The sequence below is a fragment of the Lepidochelys olivacea genome (genome assembly GCF_965140295.1).
Source record: "Lepidochelys olivacea isolate rLepOli2 genome assembly, chromosome: 26".
Classification (NCBI taxonomy): Eukaryota; Metazoa; Chordata; order Testudines; family Cheloniidae; genus Lepidochelys; species Lepidochelys olivacea.
In genome coordinates, this window is record NC_140436.1 from 13,133,439 (window position 1) to 13,157,884 (window position 24,446).

At 52.3% G+C, this 24,446-nt stretch overlaps 2 protein-coding genes across 4 annotated transcripts in view; both read left to right on the top strand.

Moving 5' to 3' along the window:
* The window catches only part of PROM2 (prominin 2), a 31,145-nt gene extending 29,584 nt beyond the window's left edge, over window positions 1-1,561 (top strand). Inside the window, exon 24 of one of the 2 annotated variants that reach the window (XM_084615366.1) lies at window positions 37-1,561. The gene's annotated coding sequence lies outside the window, so the exon portion shown is untranslated. The remainder of the gene's footprint in view (window positions 1-36) is intronic. The other variant, XM_084615367.1, reaches the window with a different exon arrangement.
* An 8,013-nt stretch (window positions 1,562-9,574) lies between these two features.
* Window positions 9,575-24,446, top strand: part of KCNIP3 (potassium voltage-gated channel interacting protein 3) — an 82,876-nt gene continuing 68,004 nt past the window's right edge. Inside the window, exon 1 of one of the 2 annotated variants that reach the window (XM_084615333.1) lies at window positions 9,575-9,954. In XM_084615333.1, the coding sequence (XP_084471459.1) occupies window positions 9,940-9,954 (15 nt within the window). In that variant the 5' untranslated portion in view covers window positions 9,575-9,939. Of the gene's footprint in view, window positions 9,955-15,943; window positions 16,040-24,446 lie in introns of those variants that run through there. The other variant, XM_084615334.1, reaches the window with a different exon arrangement.

Here is a 24,446-nt window from a genome sequence, read left to right on the forward strand (position 1 = left end):
CCTGGGGATGGACGTTCTTGGACCTCTCTTTTGCAGGTCCTCTTCAGAGCTCCTGGACCCCGAACTAAGGTTTCTCTTGGGGATCCTTAGTGCCATGGGACTCTTTGTGGATACCAAGCTGCCATGTTGCGAATATTTCTGGAGGTCGCCCACCCCGCTGAGTCGAAGCTGCCCCCGAGTTCTCCCATAGGTTTCCATCACAGGTGTTCTGGGGGGTCCAGTCTATTCATATCTCCCCAGTAACTGCTCAGGAGTCCTTTCACTTGTAGGTCTCCTGGGGAAAGTGCCTGGATTCCTCCCAACGCCAGAACCGCCCCCATCAGAGACACTTCCCTTCCACTCTGCCTCGCCCTCCCCATGTTACTTCTGAGCTGCTGGAAGAGACTCCTGCAATGACTCCCGCATTGGATATCCCACCCCTCAGCTCTTTCTCCCAAGTACCCCCCTCTGCTGACCCCCACTCCCTGCAGCGCCAGCATGGCAAGGCAGAAGGGAAAATTCGTGCCGCATAGCAGCACCCCTCCAGGGTTTGACATCTCCAGCCATCCCAAAGGGGAGCCATTAAAACCCACCGATGCCCATGTTTCCTCCTGGGTTAATTCATGTCTGCGGCTTCCTCCCAGCTTCAGGCTGCTCTATGGTTCCAGCAAGTTTTTCTTAGGATCTGAGAGGGAGCCTGCATGGCTCTCATCTTCCTCCCTGGTCTTCTGCAAACACACACACACTGGGCTGTAATGCTAAATCCACCGTGCACAATCCCTGCCCGTGTATCCCACAGGCAGCACTGCCAGAATGCAGGGCTCTCACTCGTTCAGGTTATTGGCGGTTAAGAGGATGCATATACAACCTGATGACTGGTCAGGGCTCGTCCCCTTAGAGATGAGCCTGGACCAGATCCCCAGAGCCAAACACTCCCCAGTGCTGCCAAAGCCCAGATCTGGATCTGAACCCGGCACCCTAGTCATTGTCTCACTAATGGGCCACACACAAACCTCCGCTCCACAGATCCAACCAGATGGGGGAAGGGGGGATGTGAAATCCAGATCTCAGTTTTGCAGCTTGGGCTCATCTCTGCTTCCCAGGTCAGGGCTCTTGCCGGGACTCTTGCTTCTATGTCTGCTGTCCCCGGCTGGCTCTGGAGCGCCAGGCTCACAGAACGTCCTGTCACTGCTGCTTGGGTGAAAACCTACCTGGGTCTTTGGAGACTTCTCCAGGTGGTGCACGGTCCCTGCTGCCAGAGGAGAGGACACGGGTCTAAATTCGACCCCCAGCTGGGAGATCGCCCCTTCTGTCCCCAACTCTTGGCACCGAAAGGAAACTGGTCTGACTCTCTCTGGGGTGAAGATGGGTCCTTGTGCTTCTCTGGACTTCTTTCTGCCAAAGGGCAGGCTACCACTGTCCTGTTGTATTTTAACCCATCCTGGAACGCCTCAGCATTGGGATTTAGGGTACAAAGGGGTGACAGTGCTGGAGGATGCTGATGCCATTAAAGCACTGGCCCCTTTTCTAACTGTGGCTTGCTTGCTGCTTTGTGCATCCATTCTGGCTCTATGTTCTGGAGGGGAGGGATAGGTGAGGGGCGGTGGTGGTTGGGGTAAATCCTCTAAATTTTCTCAAAACACAGTGGGTTCCTAAGGCATCCGCCCTCATGGATCCATGTCAGAGGCCCAGGCTGGAGAGGAAGGGACTGGGGAGAAACTACAAATGTCCTGCTCTGGTATAGGCTCTGTGTGTGATCTTGGGCAACTCACTTAACCTCTCAGCGTATGTCTTCACTGCACAGTTAGCCCAGGATCTGTGACATTACCCAGGGTACAATCTGGATCCCTCAGTTCTCCACACTTTTACACTGCTTTTCTGTGAGAGCTACCACCCCTGGTCTGCCCACACACAGCCTCCAGCATGTAAGTTACTCCTAATCATAGTGTCTGAGCGCTACGGGCAGCCACTCATGAATTACACTGAGGAGCAACACTAGCAAATTCCCAGTCCTGGCCTTTCCCGCAGAAATGTGTCTCTTGTACTGCCCAGCTCCCCCCTGGACAATACAAGCTCATATAAAGTCCGTCATTTCATTAATAGAAAATGATATGCACAAATTCTGTTCTCCCAAATGGAGATTCCCAAACACTGGTTTAGATAAAACAATAAAACAAATTTATTAACTACAGAGATAGAGTTTAAGTGACTACAAGTAAGGAGGCATAAAAGTCAGAACTGGTTACAAGAAAATAAAAATAAAATGCAACTAATGCCAACTTAATGAGCTAAGTGAATCCAAAGCAAAGTCTCTCTCCCCCCATGTTCCAACAGTCTCACTGGCTGAATTTCTTTCAGTCAGGCTCTCTCCTCCAGTCCAGTGTTGCTTCCTTGTTCTTCGGATGTTGTTGATGCTATGGGTAGAGAGAAAGGGGGAGATAATTTGGGATATCTTCTCTCCCTTCTTATAATTCTTTCTCTTCTTTGAGAATCACCTCCGGCTGAGGTTGAGGAGACAGAAAGTCTGTGTAGACGGGAACCCCAAGCTGTTTCTTTGTCAAGATGTTGCTCTTTTACCCACACGCTCTTTCCTGCCAAAGAATGATCACTTAACCAAGTGGTGTCCATTTGATTTCTGGCCAAGGTGTCAGCTAGCCTTTTGTCTCTGGGGAACTGGTTTGTGACGGCTCCTCAGACCTGGGACATGCCTTAGTAATATCACACAGTAGAGTCTTACAATTTTACATACACTCGCTACACATATTTTACTAGGACAATAATAATCAGCAAATTACGAGTTTTCAGCCTCACAAAATGTATCACAGTCTTGCAAAAGGGTGAACATAGAGGTTCAGATGGTCACAGGATCTTATCTGGGTTTTAGCCCAAACTCCCTACTGTGCACACAGTACCTCTGACTCGGGTTTGGAGGTGCTTTAAGTCCAGACTAGCCGATCCAGCTTTGAGCATGGGTTAGAGCTCCATAACCACTCCGCAACGAGGAAGCAGGCAAAACTCACTTGAGTGCTTCCAATCCTCCAGCGCCCTTCCCAGAATTGTCCCCAATGAACCGACAAATTCCCCCACAATTTACTGGGGGAGAAAATCCTTGGGTGTCTCAGCACAAAGAAGCCTGGGACACGCCTCCACTCCCAGCACAGCCACCATCAAGGCAAACCTGATCGGCAGCCCCTCCATGGCCCCTGATTGGGCCAAGCATGCCCTTTAACCATGGAGGGTGCTCCAGGAAGCTGTCTGTGCAACCTGGCAGTACCCTGCTCTTGTTCCCTGCTTCGGAGCCCGGCTCTGTTCCTTGGCTTGACTCTTGATCCCTGACTCCAACTGCGATCTCTGACTAGCCTCCCGATTCCTAACTCTGGTTCAGACCTTTGGCTTGACTCCCGGTTTCTGGCCCTGGCTCCTGCTCCAGCCACCAGGCCCGGCTCGTGCTCTGACCATTCTGACTCCTGGTCCTACCCGCTAGGCCAGACCGCCCATGTCCCGGTTGTGCCAACACTGATGTTTGGGAGGTGCTCGGATACTACAGGAATAGAGGCTGCAGAAGGGATGGGGGACCAAGTCTTACCACTGATGTCTGCAGGCTTTGCAGCAGTGCAAAGAGCATTGGCCCATTGGAGTTCAGCACTTAAATACCTTTGAGGACCTGGGCCTTTGTCTTTGGTAATAGACACCCCCCACACCCTGTCTTGTTCCTACTCTCCTAGGACAGTGACTCTCGCTAACATCCTGGTTGCCGCGATGCTTCAGGAAAGCCAAAGGGCTCCAGAAGCGTGGCAGGGATCTTCCCCTCCAAGAGCGTTGCTGGGCGGTTTGTCTGTACAGTGGGGGCGGGCTGGGGAGAAGCTGCTCACTTTCTGACATCGCTCAAGTCAGCCGTGCAGGGGGAAGCTAACTGGAGAGAGCCGCTGACAGCCCCAGTTACCAGGGAAAGCACTCTGCTAAGGAGACCCTCATGTCAACCCTTCCCCAGCCCGTCCGCCCAGCGAGGGCTCCTCCAGCCAGCTCCTCTGCCTGAGCAGAGAGGCTCATCCCAGCAGTGAAAGGGGCTCATTAGCAGCCCCAGCGCTCCCCATTTGTGCTTCTTCCAAGCCCTCCACAGATGCTGACAGCTTCAGCCCTCCCATCCCCTGAGAGGGAGCTGCACTGCACATCTGGGGAAACTGAGGCACGGAGCAGTGACAGCCCAAGGTCACACAGTGAGTCTTTAAGCCACGCTGCCTCAGACATGTAGGTGCATGCCCACCCACGCACAAACATGTGCAAACATGCATCGACACACACACACATGCTAGCTGGCGCACATTGGCACACGCCCACATGCCCACAGCCCACATACACTGGCCTAGAACCTCTGACAGACCCCTTCGGGGATCTGTCTCTCTCACACCCTTTTCCAGCGCTTCCACGGCAGGCCACGTACATTCTCATTGGATTGAACTGGATCTCAGAGTAAGCACCGCACCCGGCTGACTCAGTGCTGTGGGGCTGGAACTGACGGGCCCAGGAAATCTGTGTAATTCAAACCCGTGGCTCAGCTAGCCTTAAGCCATTCCCTCCAGGACATACATTTCCTCTGCCGCCTCTTGGTGGGTCAGGCATGCCTTCTGGGCTGTGTGCTCTGGAATCATTCTGGTTGCCGCTGTGCTCAGAGGCAGCAGGGGCTATGAAAAAGCAGAGCCAGGTGAAATTTTTTCAGCCAAAGAAGGCTCCTAACCAGCGGAGGGTGGAGGGTCTGGGACAGGCTCCCAAGAGGAGCAGAAGATGGAGCGTGATAAGTTTATGAACCGGACGATGACAGGGCTGGCTGAAATAGTAGGGCACTGGAGTTGATCATCCAGTTGATCCCTTCTGATCCTACATCCCATGACTCGCTTGCTCTGTGTAGCAATGAAGCCCCTCCAGTCCGGTGTCTGGATATTGCACGGTGATTAAGAGCAAATGCATTTAAAACGGAAAAGGGACAGATAATGCTGGCTAGCACCAGGGGCTTTGCAGGGTTTACGTGCACACCAGAGGGGGGCGCTATGCCACGTGCTGCAGTACAAAGGACAGATTGGAGCTGGCTTCAGGAGGGGAAGGAGGGGGCGAGTGAGGAAGGTTCAGGCAGAGATTAAAAAGCGAGAGTGGGTTTTAACCACTGCTGCTGAGATTAAGGTGGATTAGGGAGAGTTGGGTTGCCAGGGGCTGGGAAGCATTTCTGTCTTCCCCTCCCCCCACGCCGTTCGAGGGGGGTGGGCAGCAGCAGTTTCCACTGCAGATGTCCAGCCCGTCAGGCAAGCGGCCAGTGAGTGTCCTGCAGTTAGGGTCAAATCAGGAGAGGTGCTGAGCATGCTGGATAAAGCTCCCCGCTGGGCAGAGGGCCAGCCTGAGGCCTAGGCTGGCCCTCTGCATGGCGGGGGTGGAATGTCACCCCAAATGATGCTGCCAGGGGCCTCAACAGAGGCTTGAACCTTTTCAAACCCTTGCCCGTGGAGTCCCATTTAGCCAAAGACCGAAGCTTTCTGGATACGGATGCTGGGCTCCCGCAGTCAGGGGGGGTGAGGTTGTAAATCAGGAGATGTGGGTTCTCATCCTGCCCCTGCCATTAGCTTGCTGAGTGAGTGGGGAGGGGGGGGAGAGAAGCCATTTGCTCTCTTGCTGTGCCTCAGTTTCCCCATGTGGAAAATGGCCCTGTGCCCTGTCTTTGTACGGTGCTGTGAGAGCTGAATGGTGGGCAGTATTAAGAACAGGCACCTCAGATAGCAGAGAGCTGCTGTGGTGTTTTGTACAAATGGAGAGACTGGACCTGAATGTGGGCTCATTGACACCAGGGTGGAAATCCAGTGAAGCCAAGAGCCTTCACTGGTGTGACTGAGGTCAGACTCTGCCCCCTCTGGCCCAGTTCAGGTCTGCTGGCTTCCAGTTGCCCTCAATGAGCTTTAACTGCCAGAGCCTTGGAAGTCTGAGCCCGTCCCTCACTTGGTGTAAATCTACTGCCCATGGTGCCAATTTATATCTGCTAAGGATCTGGCCCCAGGCCCCCCAGGGCTCGCTAGTGACATTCAGTTTCACACACAGCGTTAGCGTTGGCCACAAAGGAAAAAATGTGGGGTTTTTTTTTGGTAAAGTTAAAAGGATTTTCCCATTTGATCCTGAGGCTAGTTGCAGGACTCAACCCAGACAAGATGAAACATTAAAATAACTTTTTCTGCCCTGTTCTTGCATTGCCCTTCCATCTGGGCCCCGAAAAGCTAAAATCCCACTGCAGAATTTATTCACTGCGGTTGGAGCAAGGAGCTCCAGAAATCAGGTGTGAATACGAGATGGGCCGATGCTTCCCTTGGCATCTCTGGTCCCTGTTTGCAGTCTCAGGGGATACAGAGAAGGAGCCCAGGGTCTCTGATGCTTTCCCGAACAGAACCCAAATTTGCAAACTTTTCACTCATCCAGTCAGGGAGCACACACAATTACCGTGTGACCCAGCTGACCAAACTCCTGAGTCTTTGCGCGTTGCCTGTCTCTTACTCTTTTGAAATGGCCTTTCTGTCAACAAAGCCCCTGTGAAATGCAAACTCCACACCCCTCCTGGGTCCCTGCTGAGCTGTCTGCTTCCATTGGCCTTGGCCTGCGGGCCCTTCAGCACATTGTATTTCTTGTCAGGAGAGACTGAGCCAAACCAGCACCCCAAACTCAGCATTTCAGGGGGCTCACGTTCAAATCCCCATCTCTCTTCGGAGCTGGACCGAACACGGCCCATCCTCAGCTCAGATGGGGCCAAAGTCTTACGAGTCGCTGAGATTGCCACTTGGTGGGGCTGTCGTGATCACAGGCTGACCTGCGCTTTAGAGTTGTTTGGTCTCTCTCAAGGGCACCCCGTGGGTGGCAGACCTGACTTCCTTCACCTCTCTCAAAGATGGAACTGCGCGGGTCAAGCACTCTGAATCTCTGGGCAGCAGCCTTTCCTATTTCTCACCCGTACAAACACGATGGGCCCAACTGGGTTCAGCTCCTGCAAACCTCATCCTCCAGGCTTTGCAGTGACACAGATACCGCATAGTCTCAGCAAAGCAGGCAGAGCGCAGGTCGAAAGCTAAACAGGCCTATTTGCTTATCGCCACTTAATCTTCCCTTGCAAGCTCCCTTCTGCCCAATTACGCCCATCTCGCCACTGAAGCCTCTGTGTCTTTCTGTGTGTCTCTCAGGCAACCTCTGTGCTCCAGCTGGGAGGTTGCTTCCCAGCCCGGGTAGAGACTAAAAATAGCTGCGTGGCCACGGTGGCTCAGGCCGGCTGCCCGAGGACGTACCCGGGGGCTCAGGCCCGGTTGGACTGGGGCGGCTGGCCCATGCTCCTGCAGCCACATGGCTAGTTTTAGCATGCTCGAGCAGAGCTAGCAGCTCTGTCCACCTGCCCTGGGAAACATGCTCCCAGCTGCAATGTAGACACCCCCTCTGAGGTTTTCAAAGCCCCTTTGATCCTCGGTTTGGCCTGGAAAGGATAAACTCTGCCTGCCCAGTGGGCACCAGGTTGGGGCCATTTCCCACTTAATACCTTCCCCGGTGTTTCCCCTTGATATTGCCTATGGTAGCCCCTTCTCGCTGTTTCGATTCCTGTCCATTTCCTCCCTTTGATTTGGCTCTCTGCAGCCAGGCAGGATAACATCACGCTGGCAAACTGAAGTGCCCGTGAGATTTATAAGAAATACACATGACGCCTGCCTTCTCTTCTGGGGCCCAGGTTCTCCTGGGGGATCTGAACTGGGATGTGGATCCAAACCCTGGGTTAGCCTCAAAAAACCCAAACTCAGCCCCCCGCCTCACCCTCCTCCCAGTCCAGGTGGGGAAGTAACTGCCCTGGACCAACTCTAGTGGTGGCTATTGTTATTTATTTCTCCACAATGCTCCAGGCTGTCCATGGCTGCCCACAGACATAGAGAAGGACAAGGCCCCCGCCATAAAGAGCCGACAGCCTAAGGACTTGGTCCCTGAAGGGCTTTCAGCTCCCACTAAAGTCAATGGATACTGAGAGTACTCAGAAAAGATGCCCAGCACCTTTCAGGATCAGTTCTTAAATTAGGGCCCGATCCTGCAGCCCTTACTCAAATGAGCAGCTAAATTGTGGGACAGGACATTGCAGAATTTGGCCTGGAGAACAGAAAGGACTCACAGCTAGTCGATGCAGCACAGGGCTGGGAGTGAGGACACCTGGTTTGTTTTCCTACTACTGACCGACTGCATGGCTTTGGGGAAGTCGCTTGGCCTTCCTGTGCCTCAGTTTCCCCCTCTAAACAATAGTTAAAACAGTCATGCCTTTGTACGGTGCTTTGAGACCCTCATATGCATGGCCCGATAGAAGGGCTCAGCGAAATAGCTGTACGGCTTGGATGTTCTTCAAAGGAAGCTGACTTCTATCGCTGCAGCCAGGGTATTCCGGCTTGTTTATTGGAATCAAGCCTTTGATGTCAGCATGAAACGGTGCTGCACAGAATTTCGACGGGAACCTTGTTTGGAAAGCAGCAGACTGCACCCGCCCTAGTGTCTAATGGCGCATGAAGTTGGCTCCTCTGTTTACAACGTTTGCTCTTGAGATTCTACCCAGTTCATGTTGTTGTTCATTATAATTAAGGCTTCGGTGAAGCCAGTGTGAATCTGCCGTTATCCAGGAATCCCGCCCTGGGAGTCCTTTTGTTTCAAGACACAAAACAGGGATCGGTTCCTTAGGCGAATTTTTGGAAGTGGATTAAAATAGGGATCTGTTTTTAGGGCTTTCTTCTAGCACAGAGCACAGGGAACTGCGTCCAGGGCTCTCCTAAGACGCAACAGACGAGATCTCTTCTGACACAGTAACAAGGGAAACGCCTCCAGGGATCTCCTTTGTCGCAGCCCAGAGATCTGTTTGTGGGAATCTCCTGTGACAAAGCACAGGGGTCTATTTGCAGGGGTGAGTTAGAGCAGCATGCATGCAGCCACTCAAAGCACAGGGATCTGTTTGCAGGGATCTCCTGTGATGCCAAGCTCTTTCAGAGGAAAGATTAGGGCAATGGGCTAGTACTTGGGAGACCCATATTCATCTCCCTGTTGTGCCATAGACTTCCTGCGGGACTTTTTCACTATGAGGGTGGTGAAACACTGGAATGTGTTACCTAGGGAGGTGGTGGAATCTCCTTCCCTAGAAGTTTTTAAGGTCAGGCTTGACAAAGCCCTGGCTGGGATGATTTAGTCGGGGATCAGTCCTGCTTTGAGCAGGGGGTTGGACTAGTTGACCTCCTGAGGTCCCTTCCAACCCTGATATTCTATGATTCTATGACTCTGTGCCTCAGGTCCCCACCTGTACAATGGGGCTAACAGCACTGCTTTGCTCCACAGGTGTGTTGTGTGGATAAAACAACAACGGGGGGCCAGATAAGCACCTAAAATAGACTTGCTGGGATCTCCTGGACCCCAGAGCCCAGGTCTTTCTCCCTCCAGTGCCTGGAAGTGGAGAACTTCCCCTTTAAGTTTTTCCATGGATGCTAGGAAGCGGCTAGTTCCAGTCCCGTTTTTAAAGGGATTTTTATTTTAGGCTAATTGGCTTCCTTAAAAAAGAGAGAGTGAGAGGGAAGGGAGATGCTATGGGTTCTGTTTCCATGGAAACTAGCAGCCGTAGGCTGGCCGTGTTGCATGTCACAGAGAGGGAATAATGGCCCAAAAGGTAAACTTGGCATAGGGATGGTTCCTTTGTCGGGGATGTTTGAACAAAGACAAAAGCAGCTGCCAGGATCTCTCTGTCCCTATTTGCATCTTGTACGTGGCACGGCAAGAGGAACCAGATGGGAATAACTGTAGATCTGCAGCCAGCATCAGCAACGCTTTGAACTGCCACGGCTGACTCTGGATTTGCCCGTCACCTACCCTGGGCTGTCCAGTGACTCCCGCCTCCGCTGCACATTGACTAACAGTCATCCATCAGACTTCCATAAGAAGATGTTTGAAGACAGGGTAAGTAAAAATAAGATCCTGCCCCGGGTTTGGCAGGCTGAGATCAGGAGCAAATGTTGACACGCAGCGGGCTAACTGTCCCAAATGACGCACCAGTGTTGCACAGCCGAGACTGGCATCTGGGCACCAGCGGGGCACAAAGTCACTCTTTAACACTTCCCGTAGGTGGCGCTGAAGAGCACTGAGAATGGCAATAAAGGGGCAGGTCAGGCGTCGGGTGGTTGTGACCCTCTCTTTGAGCATGCGAGCAGCTCCCAGGCTTACTTCTAAGGCATCTCTGCCCATGAACCTGATTCTAACACCCTGGACCAACTTCCAAGCTCCTTTACCCAGATGCTGCATGGTCCTTACTACTCAGGCAAACCTCCCACTGCCAGTCACTGAGCGTTTTGCCTGGGTACAGCCGGCTGAACAATGGGAATGGTGGCTGGTGAATATCTTTGTGATTAGCTGCAGCAAATCAGCTGTGCTGGCAGCTGCAGTGGCTGAAGTGCTGGATTGAGACTCAGATAGAGGTGGCTCTGCCATTGGCCTGCCGGGTGACCTTGGGTAAGCCGCTTAGCCACTCCGTGCCTCGGTTTCCCCTTCAGTAAAAAGGGGACAATGATACCAACCTCCTTTGTAAAGCGCTTTGAGAGCTACTGATGAAGAGTGCTATATAAGTGAGATATTGGGTTTTTTTGTTGTGTGCGAGTATCTGGGCAAATGGTCTATTCATTGCTGATCTGGAAACTTTCACATATTGACAACAAAAATTCTCACCAGAAAGGGTGTCATTCACTCTCTTCCAGTTTGAAAAGTTTCAGTCATCTAGTTAAGGAGCAGAGAGGGTCACCATGTAGCAACTGGTTGCAAACATCCTCTAGGAAAAAGCCTGTTTGTGAGGACTATTTGGTGGATGCAAAATGAAACTGGATTTATTCGCAGGAATCCTGATCCATCTGAGAATGATTCTTGACCAGAAAAACAGGGCTTAAGTCATCCAATAATTTAGTCACAGGGAATAATAAAACCCAGCTGTAGAGCTGAGTAAAGATCTTAGGTATGACATTTGTTTGCATCATCTGGGATGAGCAGATACTGAGCATATCTACTTATCAGATCAGCACCTGGACCTGAAATTGCTACTGACCACCTGGCTTTTCTGTCTGATTGTTCCTTATCTTTCATCCTCTTTATGTTAAAGTTTTCAGCCCCAATTCACTTAAGCACATGCTTCATTTTCAGTCCCACCGAGGTCAACAGGCCCATTCACATACTTAAAATTAAGTGCTTGGCTGAATTAAGGCCTTGGATGCTAAGATAGTTCAAAAGTGCCAGCCTGACGAGGAGAAAATAGCTAAGAGAAGGAGAAAAAGACCAAATGCAAGGTTAGAGCTGATTGAAAAATGGGAATGAAAATAGTTTGGGGCATTTGAACTGAAATTTTTTCCCGACGAAATTAGAAATTTCGATGGAAATTTGCAAACTTGAAAAATTTCAATCAGATAGTTGAAAAAATTGGGGGGAATCGTGAAAATGTGCTTGAATTTTTTCCCTCTTTTCTTTTTTCGATCAAAGTTTGGCTCCATTCAACTAGTTCTGTTAAGTTTAAATAAATGAATCATGAGGAAGAACGCTTTCTTCCACTCATAGGAGAGGCTGCCTGTAAGTATCCGCAGCAAGGCCATTTTACTGTCCTCCTTCCAGCCTTCCTCTGCGGTGATACTTATGCCATGGCTGCGATACACTGGGGGCTGAACTGAGGACCTCTAGCCTAAAAGCACGAGTTACTATGGATTAAGCTAAAGAGCAGCAATGCTCTACAGTTTGCTAGTGATTAGGCAGTGGGTGTGTTGTGACCATTACTTATCACACTGGGCATTGTCATTTCCTTGTTTTCTTGTGCTCCCCCTGTGTCTAGTCAACTGTTGCCTGTCTTGCACTCAGATGGGCAGCTTTTCAGACCAGATCTTTGTTGTGTGTCTATACACCACCCTGCACAACAGGGCCCTGCTTTCTAGACCCCCAAGCCAGTGCAAATTATTAATTTCAGATCTTGGTTAGTGCGCAACCAAACTGTCTTAGCCTTATGAGTGTGTCCCTCGATTGAGACTTGAGACGACTGCGTTCTGGTCCCAGATCTGCCATAGGACCTTAGCAAATCATTTCTTCTCTTCCTGCCTCCATTTCCCCATTGATAAAATGGAGCTAGTAAACACTTTGAGGTTCTTGCTGTAAACTCTTTGAGATCCTTGCTGTTACTGTGAGACCAAGTTGCTTTGCTATTAATGCAAACTCTGTTCAATTTCTTATTATAATCTCTCTCTCCAGAACAGAGGGCTAAAGACTCACTTCCTAGCTGCACTGCACTGACCCGGGACTCCTTTCTTATGGATACACTTCCCCACGCCTGCTCCACCAACAGACACCTACGCAGATCACAAACAGCTGGTACTTGCTGTCAGAGAGGGAGCCTCAGAACGCAATTATAGCTCTCAGTCCAAATAAATACAATAGGGTTGCCAGCTCTGCGTTGCCAGATCCCAGTGAGCTCATATATTTTCATCATGTAACACTGAGAACATAAGGAAGAGGAGGTGTCTTTATCCATCTCATAGCACTTGCAGGCAAAGTAGGAAGGGCTGGATTTTGAAAACCCTGGTGCTTCGGTGCCCAAATGCCATTGTAAATTTGGCGCTAAGTGCTTCTAAAGGCTTTCAGAGATGCATGCATTTGGGATCACAACTGGTCAGGGAGTTTGTTCTTCTACAGTCAGGCCAGATTGGAGCCCCCTATAAGAGAATACTTGCATGATCTGATATTAAACTGACACAACATGTAATCACTTTGCATCCACAAATGCCACCCTACAAATTGGATTAGGTCTGGAATGGAGGCAGGGATAGCCCCCAGTTCTCTTGATTTTGTAGTCCACATATTACACTACATTTGAGTCCGTTGACTGTCTCTCTAGAGTTCTTCGATTGTAAACTCTCTCTCTCTGTCTGGATTTTCTGTCTCATGGGAAACTCCACAGTTTTGATTTTTTACAAAACCAAACATTTTCCAAAGAGCAAAGATCTTATGCTTTGACTTTTGTTTTCACCGCTCTACAATGAGTGGAATCCTATGTGGTGCTGAGCCTCTATTGTACTCATCAGATCAGCCCATGGACCTGACCTTGCTACAGACCCCTTGGCTTTTCTATTGGATTGTTCATTTATCCCCCTGGGGTTAAAGTTTTCAGACCCAGTTTACTTAAGCACATGCTTAATTTTCAGTCCCACGGAAGTCAACAGGCCCATTCAGGGGGGAGGATTCATTGCCTGTCCTTTTATTGAGATAAAATCTAACCATTGCGTTCCAATTTTGAGCTTTTTAAAAACGATTTTATGATTAAAAAAACCCCAATGAATTTCATTTTGAAATTACTTTTTGAGCTGTTCCATTCCAGAAAGGTGGAAACAAGCCATTAGGATGTTATCAAAAGGCTTCCTTTCCTTTTTCTCTACGTGAATTTTGATCAAAAAGCAACGTGTTTTGGGAGACGTTTCGATGTGGGTGAAACCGACAACGACAGCCTGGTTCAAAGCCAAAAAGGCTGAGATGAAGCAACCAAGAGGATCAGCTCCACAGCTAGTGTAAATTGATGTAAATGGAGCTTCGCTGATTAACACCAGCTGAGCATGTGGCCCACAAAACCCTCTCATGCCTGCCTCTGAGGAGTTACAAGTGGATGTGAAGGGAAAATGAACACTCTTGTCTTAAGGGCTGTAATATTTTGGTCTCGCAACCAGTAAACACGGGCCCTCAGTGGCTCTTAATGCTCTTTTTGGGCCCAGACGCCATTGTTTGTATGAAGGAGCAAAGGTGCTATTAGGAGCTGTTTACCCAGTGCAAACGAGGGCCCGGAGCGGAGGGGATGGGTGGGTTAATGAGGGAGGTGGTGCCAAGCAGCATGCAGTCGGCAGAACAAAAGATTCCCCAGGCTGTTTTTTGAACACTGGTATTTTGTGCCTTTGCTGACTGCTCGGTTCGGCCTGCCAAGTCTTATATTTCCAGTCCCAGGCGGCGCTCGGTGAATTGCACCCACCGCATAAAAGATCTCGGCATCTTTATTGTTAACTGCATCACAGGCGCACCTGCAGGCCCCGTCATGCTCGGCTCTGGGACATGTGAGAGAGTGGTCGTGCCCTGAAGAGTTCTCAATGGACAATACAGACATAGGGGGCGGGGGGAGAAGGTGGTTTGTTAGCCCCTCTTTTACAGTGCAGAACGGAGCCACAGAGTGATGAAGTGACACGCCCAAGGTCATGCAGCAGGTCAGTGGCAGAGCTGGGAGTTTAGCCCAGGGCTCCCAAGTCCCCAGCTGGTGGACGAACTACAAGCCTGCCATTAATCTATAGCAGCAAATGAGGAAAAAACCCCTCCTCCAGTGCTCACAACTGAAGCCTTACTCCAGCCATAATGGGCCAAAATTTGGTGGATTTGGCCAAATGTAGGATTTGGTCAATTGTGCCTTGTGCATTCTCTGAAGATGCTGCTCCTGAGTTCCCATCACCTCCAAACTGGGAGCTCAGACTCCTCCTGGTCCATCAGCGTCCAAACCTCTCTCCTCATCTCAGGCTCTGAAGGAAGAGGCACCTGTCCTGGTCCCCTCACAGGAAGGGCCCCTGCCTTCATGGAAGGTGCTGCTTCTCATGCCCACAGAGGGAAAGAAGTGAGTATCATGAATCCTGAAGGAATGAGCCATGCGCTCGGCCACCATGCCCATCCCGTGAGGGGGTAAGGATCTGAGTACCATCGCTCCACTGAGAGGAAAGGCGTTCGCCTGATGGCCAGGTACCCTGAAGGGAGTGTCTGCTCCAAAGCCAACCCTGCCTCCCCAAAGTGTCCACCCTGGACAGGGTGCTGGAACAATTGTGCTGAGAGCCATTGAACCAACTGTAAACCCTGTGTATGATGGAAATTACTTCAAGCCAGGGGGTGCTCCAGCACCCCCCATGCCCCTAGTTCCAGCACCTCTGACCCTGTACGCCGCCTCCTTTGCCTTAGGACAGGCTGTCCACTGGCTCCCCAGGTGCATAAGGGCGGGAGAGGCAGCCAGCACAGGGGCCATGCCCCATGCTCTGGGTGTGCATTCTGCAGAGCCATGAGGCATGGAAAGGGGGAAGGGCAACCCAGGAGCCTGGCAGAAAGAGGGCAGCAGTTGAAAGTGGGGTGGGGGTGGAGGTAAGAGCACTGTGACACATGGGAAGGAAGGGATAAGAAGGTGAGCTAGAGATGGGAGCGAGTGAAAGGGTTAAGGAGGGTGCCTGTGAATTATACAGCCTGAGATAAGCAGTCTGTCTATCTATCCCATACACATCTATTCTATCCCCGTACACATCTCAGCCATCCCCGTATACATCGATCTATCCCCATATACATCCACCTATCTCCATACACATCTTTCTATGCATCTCCATAGACACCTGTCTATCCATCCATCCCCATATACATCTATGTTTCGCCAGAGACACCTGTCTATCCATCCATCCCCAGAGACACCTATCTATCCATCCCCAGAGACACCTATCTATCCATCCCTCCCCATATACATCGATCTATCCCCATATACATTTATCTTGCCTCATATACACCAACCTATCTCCATACACATCCATCTATCCATCCACCCATCCCCATACACATCTATCTAACCCATACACATCTATCCCTACCTGGCTCCATGCACATCTCTCCTTCCCCGTGGCCACATCCCTGTGTCTCGCCCTCCCCATACACGCCTCTCTCCACCCCCATCTGTCTCTCCATCCCCACGGCTCTCTCCGTCCCTCCCCATCCACACCTCCCCTGCCCCAGGCACCCAGGTCTCTCCATCCTCCCCCTCTCCCTGGCTCCGGACTCTGCAGTGCGGGCTGGCTGGAGACTGGGGGCGGGTTTGGGAGGGCCGGGCAGGGGAGGGTTAAGGGGCTGGCTCGGCGCTGGGCGGGGGCTGAGCGCTGGCCCGGAGTCCCGGCGCCGAGTCCCGCGGGCGGCGGGGCTGGAGGCGGCTCGGAGCGGCGATCCCCGGGCAGGCTCCCGCGAGCGAGCCATGCAGGTAGCGGGGCCCGCCCGGCACCGGGCATGGCCCGGCCGGGGAAGGGGGGACGCGCGGGCACCCTGGACACTTGCTCGTCGGGGGCGTCCGGGCAGGGGAAGTTGGGTGGGGGGCCGGGGGAGAGGCTGGGTGCAGGGGAGGGGTCCGGGCTTGTGTGTGTGTGTTGGGGGGATCCCCTGCCCCAGGCCCACTGGCGGTGCCCAGGGCGGGGGTCTGCAGAGAGACCCCGGGAAGAGCGCGCCCCGAGAGGCTGCCTTGAGAGCGCCCGGGGGGACAGGGGTGTGGGGGGAAAGCACTGAAACCCTGCCATGGGGCTGGATCCTAGAGGGTCAGGAGGGGACAGGAGTCCGGGGGGGACGCCCAGGACACTGACCAGGGACAGGATCCCCGGGAGTCTTCGACTCCCAGCCTGTCCCATTGCCTCAGCCCCCTCTCCTACCTCCATCCCACTGCCCACCCCAGCCCCTTCCCTTTTCCCCTCCTGACCCATTGGGCTTTGACCCTCCCACCTTATCCCCCGCCCTGCTCCCTTGTTCCATTCTCCCCCTTCACCCTTCCACCAGCATCGATCACTTGCTCCTCTTTCCCTCACCCGTGCTCTGAGGTCCCCCTTTCCACCCACTCCTCCCCTTTACTCTGACCCCCTCCTGTTCTCCTTCCACCCCATGCACTTGCCCAGGCTCCCTGCAAATCTTGGATTCCCCTCCCTCCATCCTTCTGCTCTCTCTACAATTCCTATTCCCTTTCTTCCCCGTCCTTACACACACCCCACATTCCCTCTAGCTGATGGCAGGGCAGCCCTGGGTCCCGATCCCTCTAATTACCTCCCAGAACAGGTGCAGCCTGGATATTTCCCCATCAGCACCTCTTAACTCTGGAGAGAGCCCTGTAGGGAGCAGAGAGGAGATGGGTCTCCAGGGCCTGGTCATCCCTTGGCTACTGAGACTTTCCAGTGGGTAGGGGGAACCAATTGGTACCTGTAGGGTGACCAGATGTCCCGCTTTTATAGGGACAGTCCTGTTTTGGGGGACTTTTTCTTATATGGGCACCGATTACCCCACACCCCCGTCCCGTTTTTTCACAGTTGCTATCTGGTCACCCTAAGTACCCAAGTTGTGGTTTTTGTGCTGTATATACTCTCCCCCAAGGAACTGGGCTCATAGCCCCCCCCCCAGCTGATTGAAAAATTTTCATCAAAACATTGGGGGGAGGGCCCACAAAATGGCTTTTCACCCCAAATCATGTTTCACCCCTTCCACCTTATTTTATGTAGGTCACCGAGCAGCCATTGAATGCCCGTCAGTCACTGCTGACCTGGGCTGGGTATGAACTGGTGACCTAACAAGATCGGACGATACTGGGCAATGGATTGTTAGCCACTGAGCCCTTCCCTCGGGGAGATGCCCATCTTAACTGCTTGTGGTCTTGCTCATGCTTTGCTATGGTGCTGAAAGCTACTAGGTCCCATCGGCACTAGCCGGTCATACTAACTGATAGGTACTGGCGTAGCAGAGGATGGTTTGCAGACAACCGGTGTCATTTTCCTAGGTGTCCTAGCTCCTTCCAGTGTGGTCCCCTGTGCCCTATGCTTTGCTGATGAGCCTGCAAGAAAGAGGAGATATATATATTTAAAGCATTAATATTAAGATGCTGAGCAGCCCCCTGGAAAATAGGAATGTTTGGGGGCATGGATCGCTATCCTGGGGTGTGTGTCACTTTAAGGCCTACAGGTCACCTGACCCTCATGTTGCACTATTAAAAGACAGCCTCTAGGCACTTTTCCAGCTTAGCTGGAGGGTCCTGGTTCTGTTTGTGCCACCTGGAGCCTCGCAGCTGGCTGAGACGTTGGTCTCTTACTTGCAGATGGGCTTGTTCCCCCGCGGGGAGGGAAGCGGCTCCTGAGCTGGGAGCTTTGCCAGTGGAGTTAAAGCTCTCTGCAGCCCGGTACTGGGTGGTTTGCAAGTGATCAGCCTTTCTCAATCCCCCTATATTTGCCAAGTGCTGCTGTAACCACCCCAGCCCCATTTCTAGACAGAGGACAGCCTCCTGGGGTGGTTGTTGGGTTTGAATGGGTGCTCCTCTTATTTACCACCCTCCTGGTACTGATCTTCATGCTCCCCCTCCTGCTTGCCCCCCCTCTGTGCTGGGTTACCCCCTCTTCCACTTGCCCTGCCAAGTTCTTATGTCACCCTCCTCTCCCAGTATCTGACTCTACCTTACCTTTCACTTTCTAGTCAATTTCTCTCCTTTAAATCCTATTCCCCCTCACACGCCCTTTATCCCACCCTGTCCTTTTTCTCCTTTACTCTGACATCCCTTGACTTGTTCGCCTCCTGCCTCAGACCCTGCAGCCCAGTCTGTCTTAGCTCAGCAACGCCCTTGTTCCTGCAGAACCCTTTGTCCCTTCTCCCCCCCACTTTCTACTCTTGCTCCATTTCACGCTGCTTAGTGATAACTACTGAGGGGGGAATTAACCTGGTTCCTGGTGACTTAAAGTGCAGGCTCCACCCTGTAAAAACCGTGCTACAAAAATAGCACGTTGGAACTCCCACGGCCTCTGCCCCTGTGTGTATCCATCAGATCTGCTGGCTCATGTGATTTAGGGGATGATTACACTCTGGCTGAGGTGTAATCCCCAGCACGGGTAGATATTTACATGCTCACTGTGCCCCACTAGTGCCTAAAAATAGCCGTGTGCCTGAGGCAAAACTTGGTAGAATTGTTAACTACGCTCCCAAATGAAGAGCCACACTGAGCTATCCCACCCCAAGGCAGGACGGTAACTGAGGGCAGATCTTTACTACCAGAGACCTTTTGCAAAGGTCTTGACTTCCCGATCCCAGGTTGATCTAACAGGGCTAGCAAAAGAGGACTGAGGAGGAGGGGTGTGGACCTGGAATAGGGTTTGAAGCGTGGCTTCAAGCGCCCTAAAATCCCACAGGCTGATTTTGTGGGACTTCTTCCAGGTGTGGACTGCTTCCAAGCTAGCTGTGGAAAACAGGCCCATTTCAGATCTGACCCAGCACTGGAGGATCTGAATATCCCAAATCTAGTGGTAGGGGATGGTGGATTTAGGATTCCAGTTCAGATGAATGGTAACCTTTATAACAACCCACACTTGGAGGCCGATGGTGCAATTGCACTGCAAAACCCTGGTGCTCAGAGCTCTGCAGTCTAGTTCTAGAAAGGAGCTCTGAGTGGTTCTCAAGAATAAATCCCAGAAGTGAGTGGGGTTGCATACCTGCAGCTGAAGGCAGAATGCTGCACCCAGGTGCTAATGCAAAGCCCCTGTGCGCCATTTCCAACCTCCGTGCTTGCTTTTGATGTCCCAGCTGGGCTCCTCCAGATCGCTTTTAATTTTAGCTCCTGTAATTGCTTTGTAAATTGAGTAAACAGCTCCCATTCCCACCTCCCCTTGCCCCATTGCCTCTCCTGCCCTGATAATAAGCTGGATAGCTGCACGCTGCTGGAGATTTTATGAGCTGTTTAGACATGAAGCAAGCAGGAGCAGCCTGGCACGGTAGGTAGGCAGTGCCACGTCAGCAGGGTGCCTGCCCCAATGAGCACCAGTCCGTGGGCACAAGCCGATGCAGCAGGATGCAAAACTGGAGTGATGGGGGAGTGTTGGGGGCAGAATGCAGGATGGGACGGGTGGTTTCAGGGGTGGCTTGAGATGTTGTTGTGGAGGTGGAAGAAAGCCAGGAGTGATGGCCAGGTGGAGGGGACGGGCTGGGTAGATGATCTAAGTCAGGGAATCGCAGATGGGGGTTGTTGCAGAGAGGCCTTGCAAGTTCAGAGAAGCTTGGACAGCCTGTGGAAGAAGGGAAACCAGAGCCCTTCATCCTGGGCAGCGAGAGGCCATAGGCAGCATTATGGTGGCAGTGATAGAAGTGAGTTCAGGCCCCGTGCAGCCCGTACGAATCCTCCCTCTACCCAGCCGCACATCCCTGTCCCTTCCTTGGGAAGCAGCATGTGCTACTTGCTCTCTGCAGGCTCTGGGGGGCTGAAATCTCGCAAAGCCTTCCCCAGCCAACAGGATTCACTGAAGCCAGACAAAGAGATACAGAACCTCTTCTCCCTAACCTCTGTTTGCCAGAAGCTGGGAATGGGCGACAGGGGATGGATCACTTGATGGTTCCCTGGTCTGTTCATTGCCTCTGGGGCACCTGGCATTGGCCACTGTCGGAAGGCAGGATACTGGGCTAGATGGACCTTTGGTCTGACCCAGGATGGCCGTTCTTATGATCTGTTCTCCCCCTTCCCTTAGCAACGAGCCTGGGGTCTTGCCTCCGGGCCTCACTGCTGCCCTTTCTGTTGTCTGTGCCGTGAAACTCTGGATGTTCTGAGGTTCCAAACCAAATTGCTACCTCAAGGGAAGGAGACGGGCTGCGGGCAAGGCTCCATGAGCATTCGAGGGGAGTGTCGAGAGATTGGAGCAGCACCCCCTGGTATACACGAGAGCCAGTGATGTAGTTCATGGTGTTACAAAGCCAACCCTACCGAGTACTGGATAAAAAGTTGAGTGTTGAATGCCTCCAGAAACCGTGAGTTCAGGACCACCCTTGACAGCTTTTTCCATTGACTAGCTAGGGTCTCCTTTGTATCTAACAGGTGAAAGCATGGTGAATTGTATTCCCAGTTGCTAGCCTCCATTAGGTCCAGCCCCAAATCCCCTGTGTATTTCTTTCTCCCTCACTGGTGTTTGCAATTGCTCCCCATTTAGCATTTCCCATGGGGTCTGAGAAGCAGGACCAGTCCTGGGAAAGGAAGAAAGCCGAAAGGACACAGGCTCAAGGCAGCTCAGATGATAAACTGGGGAGGGGAAGTCAGCTGTCTGTCTGGGAGCCAGTATTGCCTAGCAAACACAGCATGGGCTAGGAGACAGGACTCCTGGGTTCAGTTCCTTGCTTCAGAAGAGAGTTTCTGCGTGGTTAGGATAGGAGAGCAGGGAGCGAGGACTCCCAGGTTCTTGTCACAACTCTGCCACTGATCTGCAGGGTGAGTTTTGTCACTGAAGTTCTGTGCCTTGGTTTCCCCATCTGTATAATGAGGAGAATACCCAGCTTGCAGGAGAGCTGGAAGTTATTAACTAGTTAATTTCACCAAAGCCCTGGGAGATTCTGTGCCAAGAGGGCTTAGGAGAAGGGCAAAGGATTGGCGAGTTTTGTGTAACATTTAACCTATGTTTCCCCTGCTGCAGCTCTGAGCCGATCCCTACTTGTTCTGTCCTCAGCCACTAATGAGAATAATTGGTCCCTGTCATCTTTAGAACATCCCTTGCATTTCTAGTTGTCCCCATAGCTGTTCCTTCTGCAGCGTGGCCTTGCCCAGCTCCTCCAAATCTCTCTTCCTTTGCGCTCTGCTCTGGAATGACTCCAGTTCGTCATGCGGTTCGTCATGGATGCATCAAGTCACATTAAACAGCTGTCAGCTTCCACTCCAGAGGTGGCTGCATTTAAGTGGTGAGCAAAGTGAATCCTGGATTGCTTGAGCCAAACTCTAAAGCCAATGGTGTTACACCAGAAAGGAGTCTTGCTTCTTGATGAAGTACTTTGGGATCTATCTGTTCAAACAGGACCTTAGAAATGTACTTGGATGCCAGGGCATGGGTGTAACAAATGCCTGCATCAGAGAGCCTCTGTGCTTGAGAGCGGCAGACTCGTGACACCCAGCAGAAGTTTAGGAAGTGTGCGTTTGTGCTGGAGGCTCTTGGGATGTGTCTCCAATGAGCCGTGTCTCCTTTTGTCTAGTTCTGACCTGGGCGGTATCTGGCTGGGCCAAGGTTCCCAGGAACAGGTGTACCTGTCAGGTGGAATTAGCCCAGGCTGATAAATAATGAACAAGCTGGGAAAGCTGACAACAAAAGGGGAAGCGCTGTGCATTATTGATGGGCAGCGATGAGGGGCTTGTCACATGGAAGGACAGATGCTGCACTGCGGGTGTCAAGCATGGCACAGAGCAGGCCATATGGGTCATGCCTCCCCCTGCCCAGATTCCCTGTCACTTCTCAACCCTGGTGGAGCAGGAAGATGCTTAAAGCAAGACAAGGGGTGGGAAGGGACCCTGCAGGTTTGGGAACAGGACCCTCAGCAGCCTTGCAGCCACCCCTCTTGTTTGTTTGTTTGCCAGAAGCTGGGAATAGGCCACAGGGGATGGATCACTTGATGGTTCCCTCTGGGGCCCCTGGCCCTGGCCACTGTCGGCAGACAGGACACTGGGCTAGAAGGACCCTTGGTCTGACCCAGTCTGGCCGCTCCTATGTTCTCTTCTGGAGGTGAAGCCATGAAAGTCAGTTTCCTCCTGTGTCATCTCCCCCACCCCCTACCCCTCAGCAGACAATCGATGGCCCAATGTTGGGGCTCTGTAAAATCATCAGTCAGGCTAAGCAGAGGGTCCCACGAGCAGCCTGCGATGGGCTCAGTAGATGGAGGAGCCTTCGGTCAGACTGGATCCAGGCTGGTTCCTCTCAAGTCCGCCCAGACTGCGGCCAAACCTCCTCTCTTCTAGCCCAACAGCTGCTCTGACTCTGGTGTCCTTTCATGTTGTGTTCCCTGCCTGATCCCTCCAGCCCTTACTTGGTTGATGGGCGCTCTCCTGAAGGAAAGACTTTAGCTTTTGCTTCTGCTCCATGTGTGCACAAATCCACCTCCCCCCAAAACTTGCCAGCCATAGAATCTCACCCCCGGCTCACCTGCACGGGTGGTGGAGGGGCGGGGGGAGACGACCATCTGGCAGGAGTGACGATTCTCCAGCTGCAACACATCAATATCTCACCGGCTCTCAGAAACCAGAGCTGCTCTTCCCCCTCTCCCCCCCACCCCCTTGGTGCGCGTCTCTGGTTTTCTCCACTGCCAATGGTGTATTGGGTGTGATGTGTGAAGCCTGGTCCACCTAGAAAATAGCTTGATATGTAGAAAGGAAGTGCTGGGGAGATGGTTACGGACCAAGATAAGTGACTTCCTCCTGGATCCCGACTCTGCCCCAGCGTGGGCTCACTGGACTTGACTCAGTAGCGCAGTCATGAAGAAGAAACTTACCTAGGGGTCCTGAGTCCCAATTCCCCTCTTCTGAATTCTATTCGACGCCCTGTGCTGGGACATGTCTTAGCCCTTATCCCAGACTCTCAGATTCTCCTGTTGGCATCGCTACATCGGCTCTCTTCTCAGAGCCTGGGATGCCCCGATATCTTTTTGGCAGGAGCCTCTGGGGGCAAATCCCAGGAAACCTGTTAGCTTCCCCCCGCTCTGCCTTTCTAGCAGACGACCCTGCAGCCATCCGAGGGACACGCTGGTGAATTCGTTGTGAGCCACCAGGCTAAGCGAGCCTGACTTTGCTTAGCTGGAAAAATCCGTAATTTAAAAATTAAAACTGGCTTGTCAAATTTGTAGTTATAACGTGCTTTAAAAACCGTGACTCCCCGGCCATCTGTCTGCTGGGCTTAGCTGGCTCTGAACTACTCAAATCACTTTGGTAACACAGAGCCCCTTTGGTCTGTTGAATCCTGCATTGCATGTCCCTGGAGCGAGCATGCCCTGATCCAGGACACACGTTCTGTGTGGAGTGGCAGTTTGTCTGCGAGCGGGGTGACTCGAGCTGAAGAGAGACGCGTCGTGGGAGCTGGCTGAATCTCCCCCACTTTGGTGGCTTGGCTTTCTTAACTTTACCTGTGTCCATTGGGACGGGTTCTGTGCCAGCGGTGAGCCAGGCTGGTAGGAATGACAGATGGGATAGGTGGCAGCTGCTTCCCTACCAGCTGGGCATCTCCCCTGGCATCTTGGGCCAATCACACTGAACTACTCAGGCTAGGAAAAGCTGAAGGAGGAGGCAGGTCCAGATGTTGTTCCAGCTGGAGCTTAGAGAGGCTGCTGTCTCCACACAGGCTCCCTGTGATCACAGGATCTTTGCACCATCGTGATGCCCACAGAAGTCAAAGGCGTTTTGCTGGAGTGCTGGGTTACACCCAGAGGGAGGGGACGAGGCTGTGGGAAGGAGTGAGCAGGGTTGCTTTAAAGCCCTATTCACATGGAAGCGCAGGGTGTGGATGGAAGCCACCCAGGCTCCAGATTGCCCTGAGGACAGGTGGCTGCAATCCAAACTCTGCCCTTTCCTGAGAGTGTCGTACCCATGCATGTGGCTGGTATGCCCAGCACGGTGGCCTGGCAGCAGAACCACTTGCAAAGGGCTCACACGGCCTAAGGTGAGACCATGCAAGGTCCTAGGGCTTGATCGGCTAAAGCCAGCCCCTGGCTCTATGTGTCTGGCATGAAGCCACAAATAACTGAATGGCCTGACTAAACAGACAGTCCTCATTACTGTCAGAGTGAATTGCAGACAGCAGTGGGAAATCAATATTTCCAGAGACAGGGAGTGAAATCTAGTGGCTCAGAGCAAGGAATTGGGAGCTCCC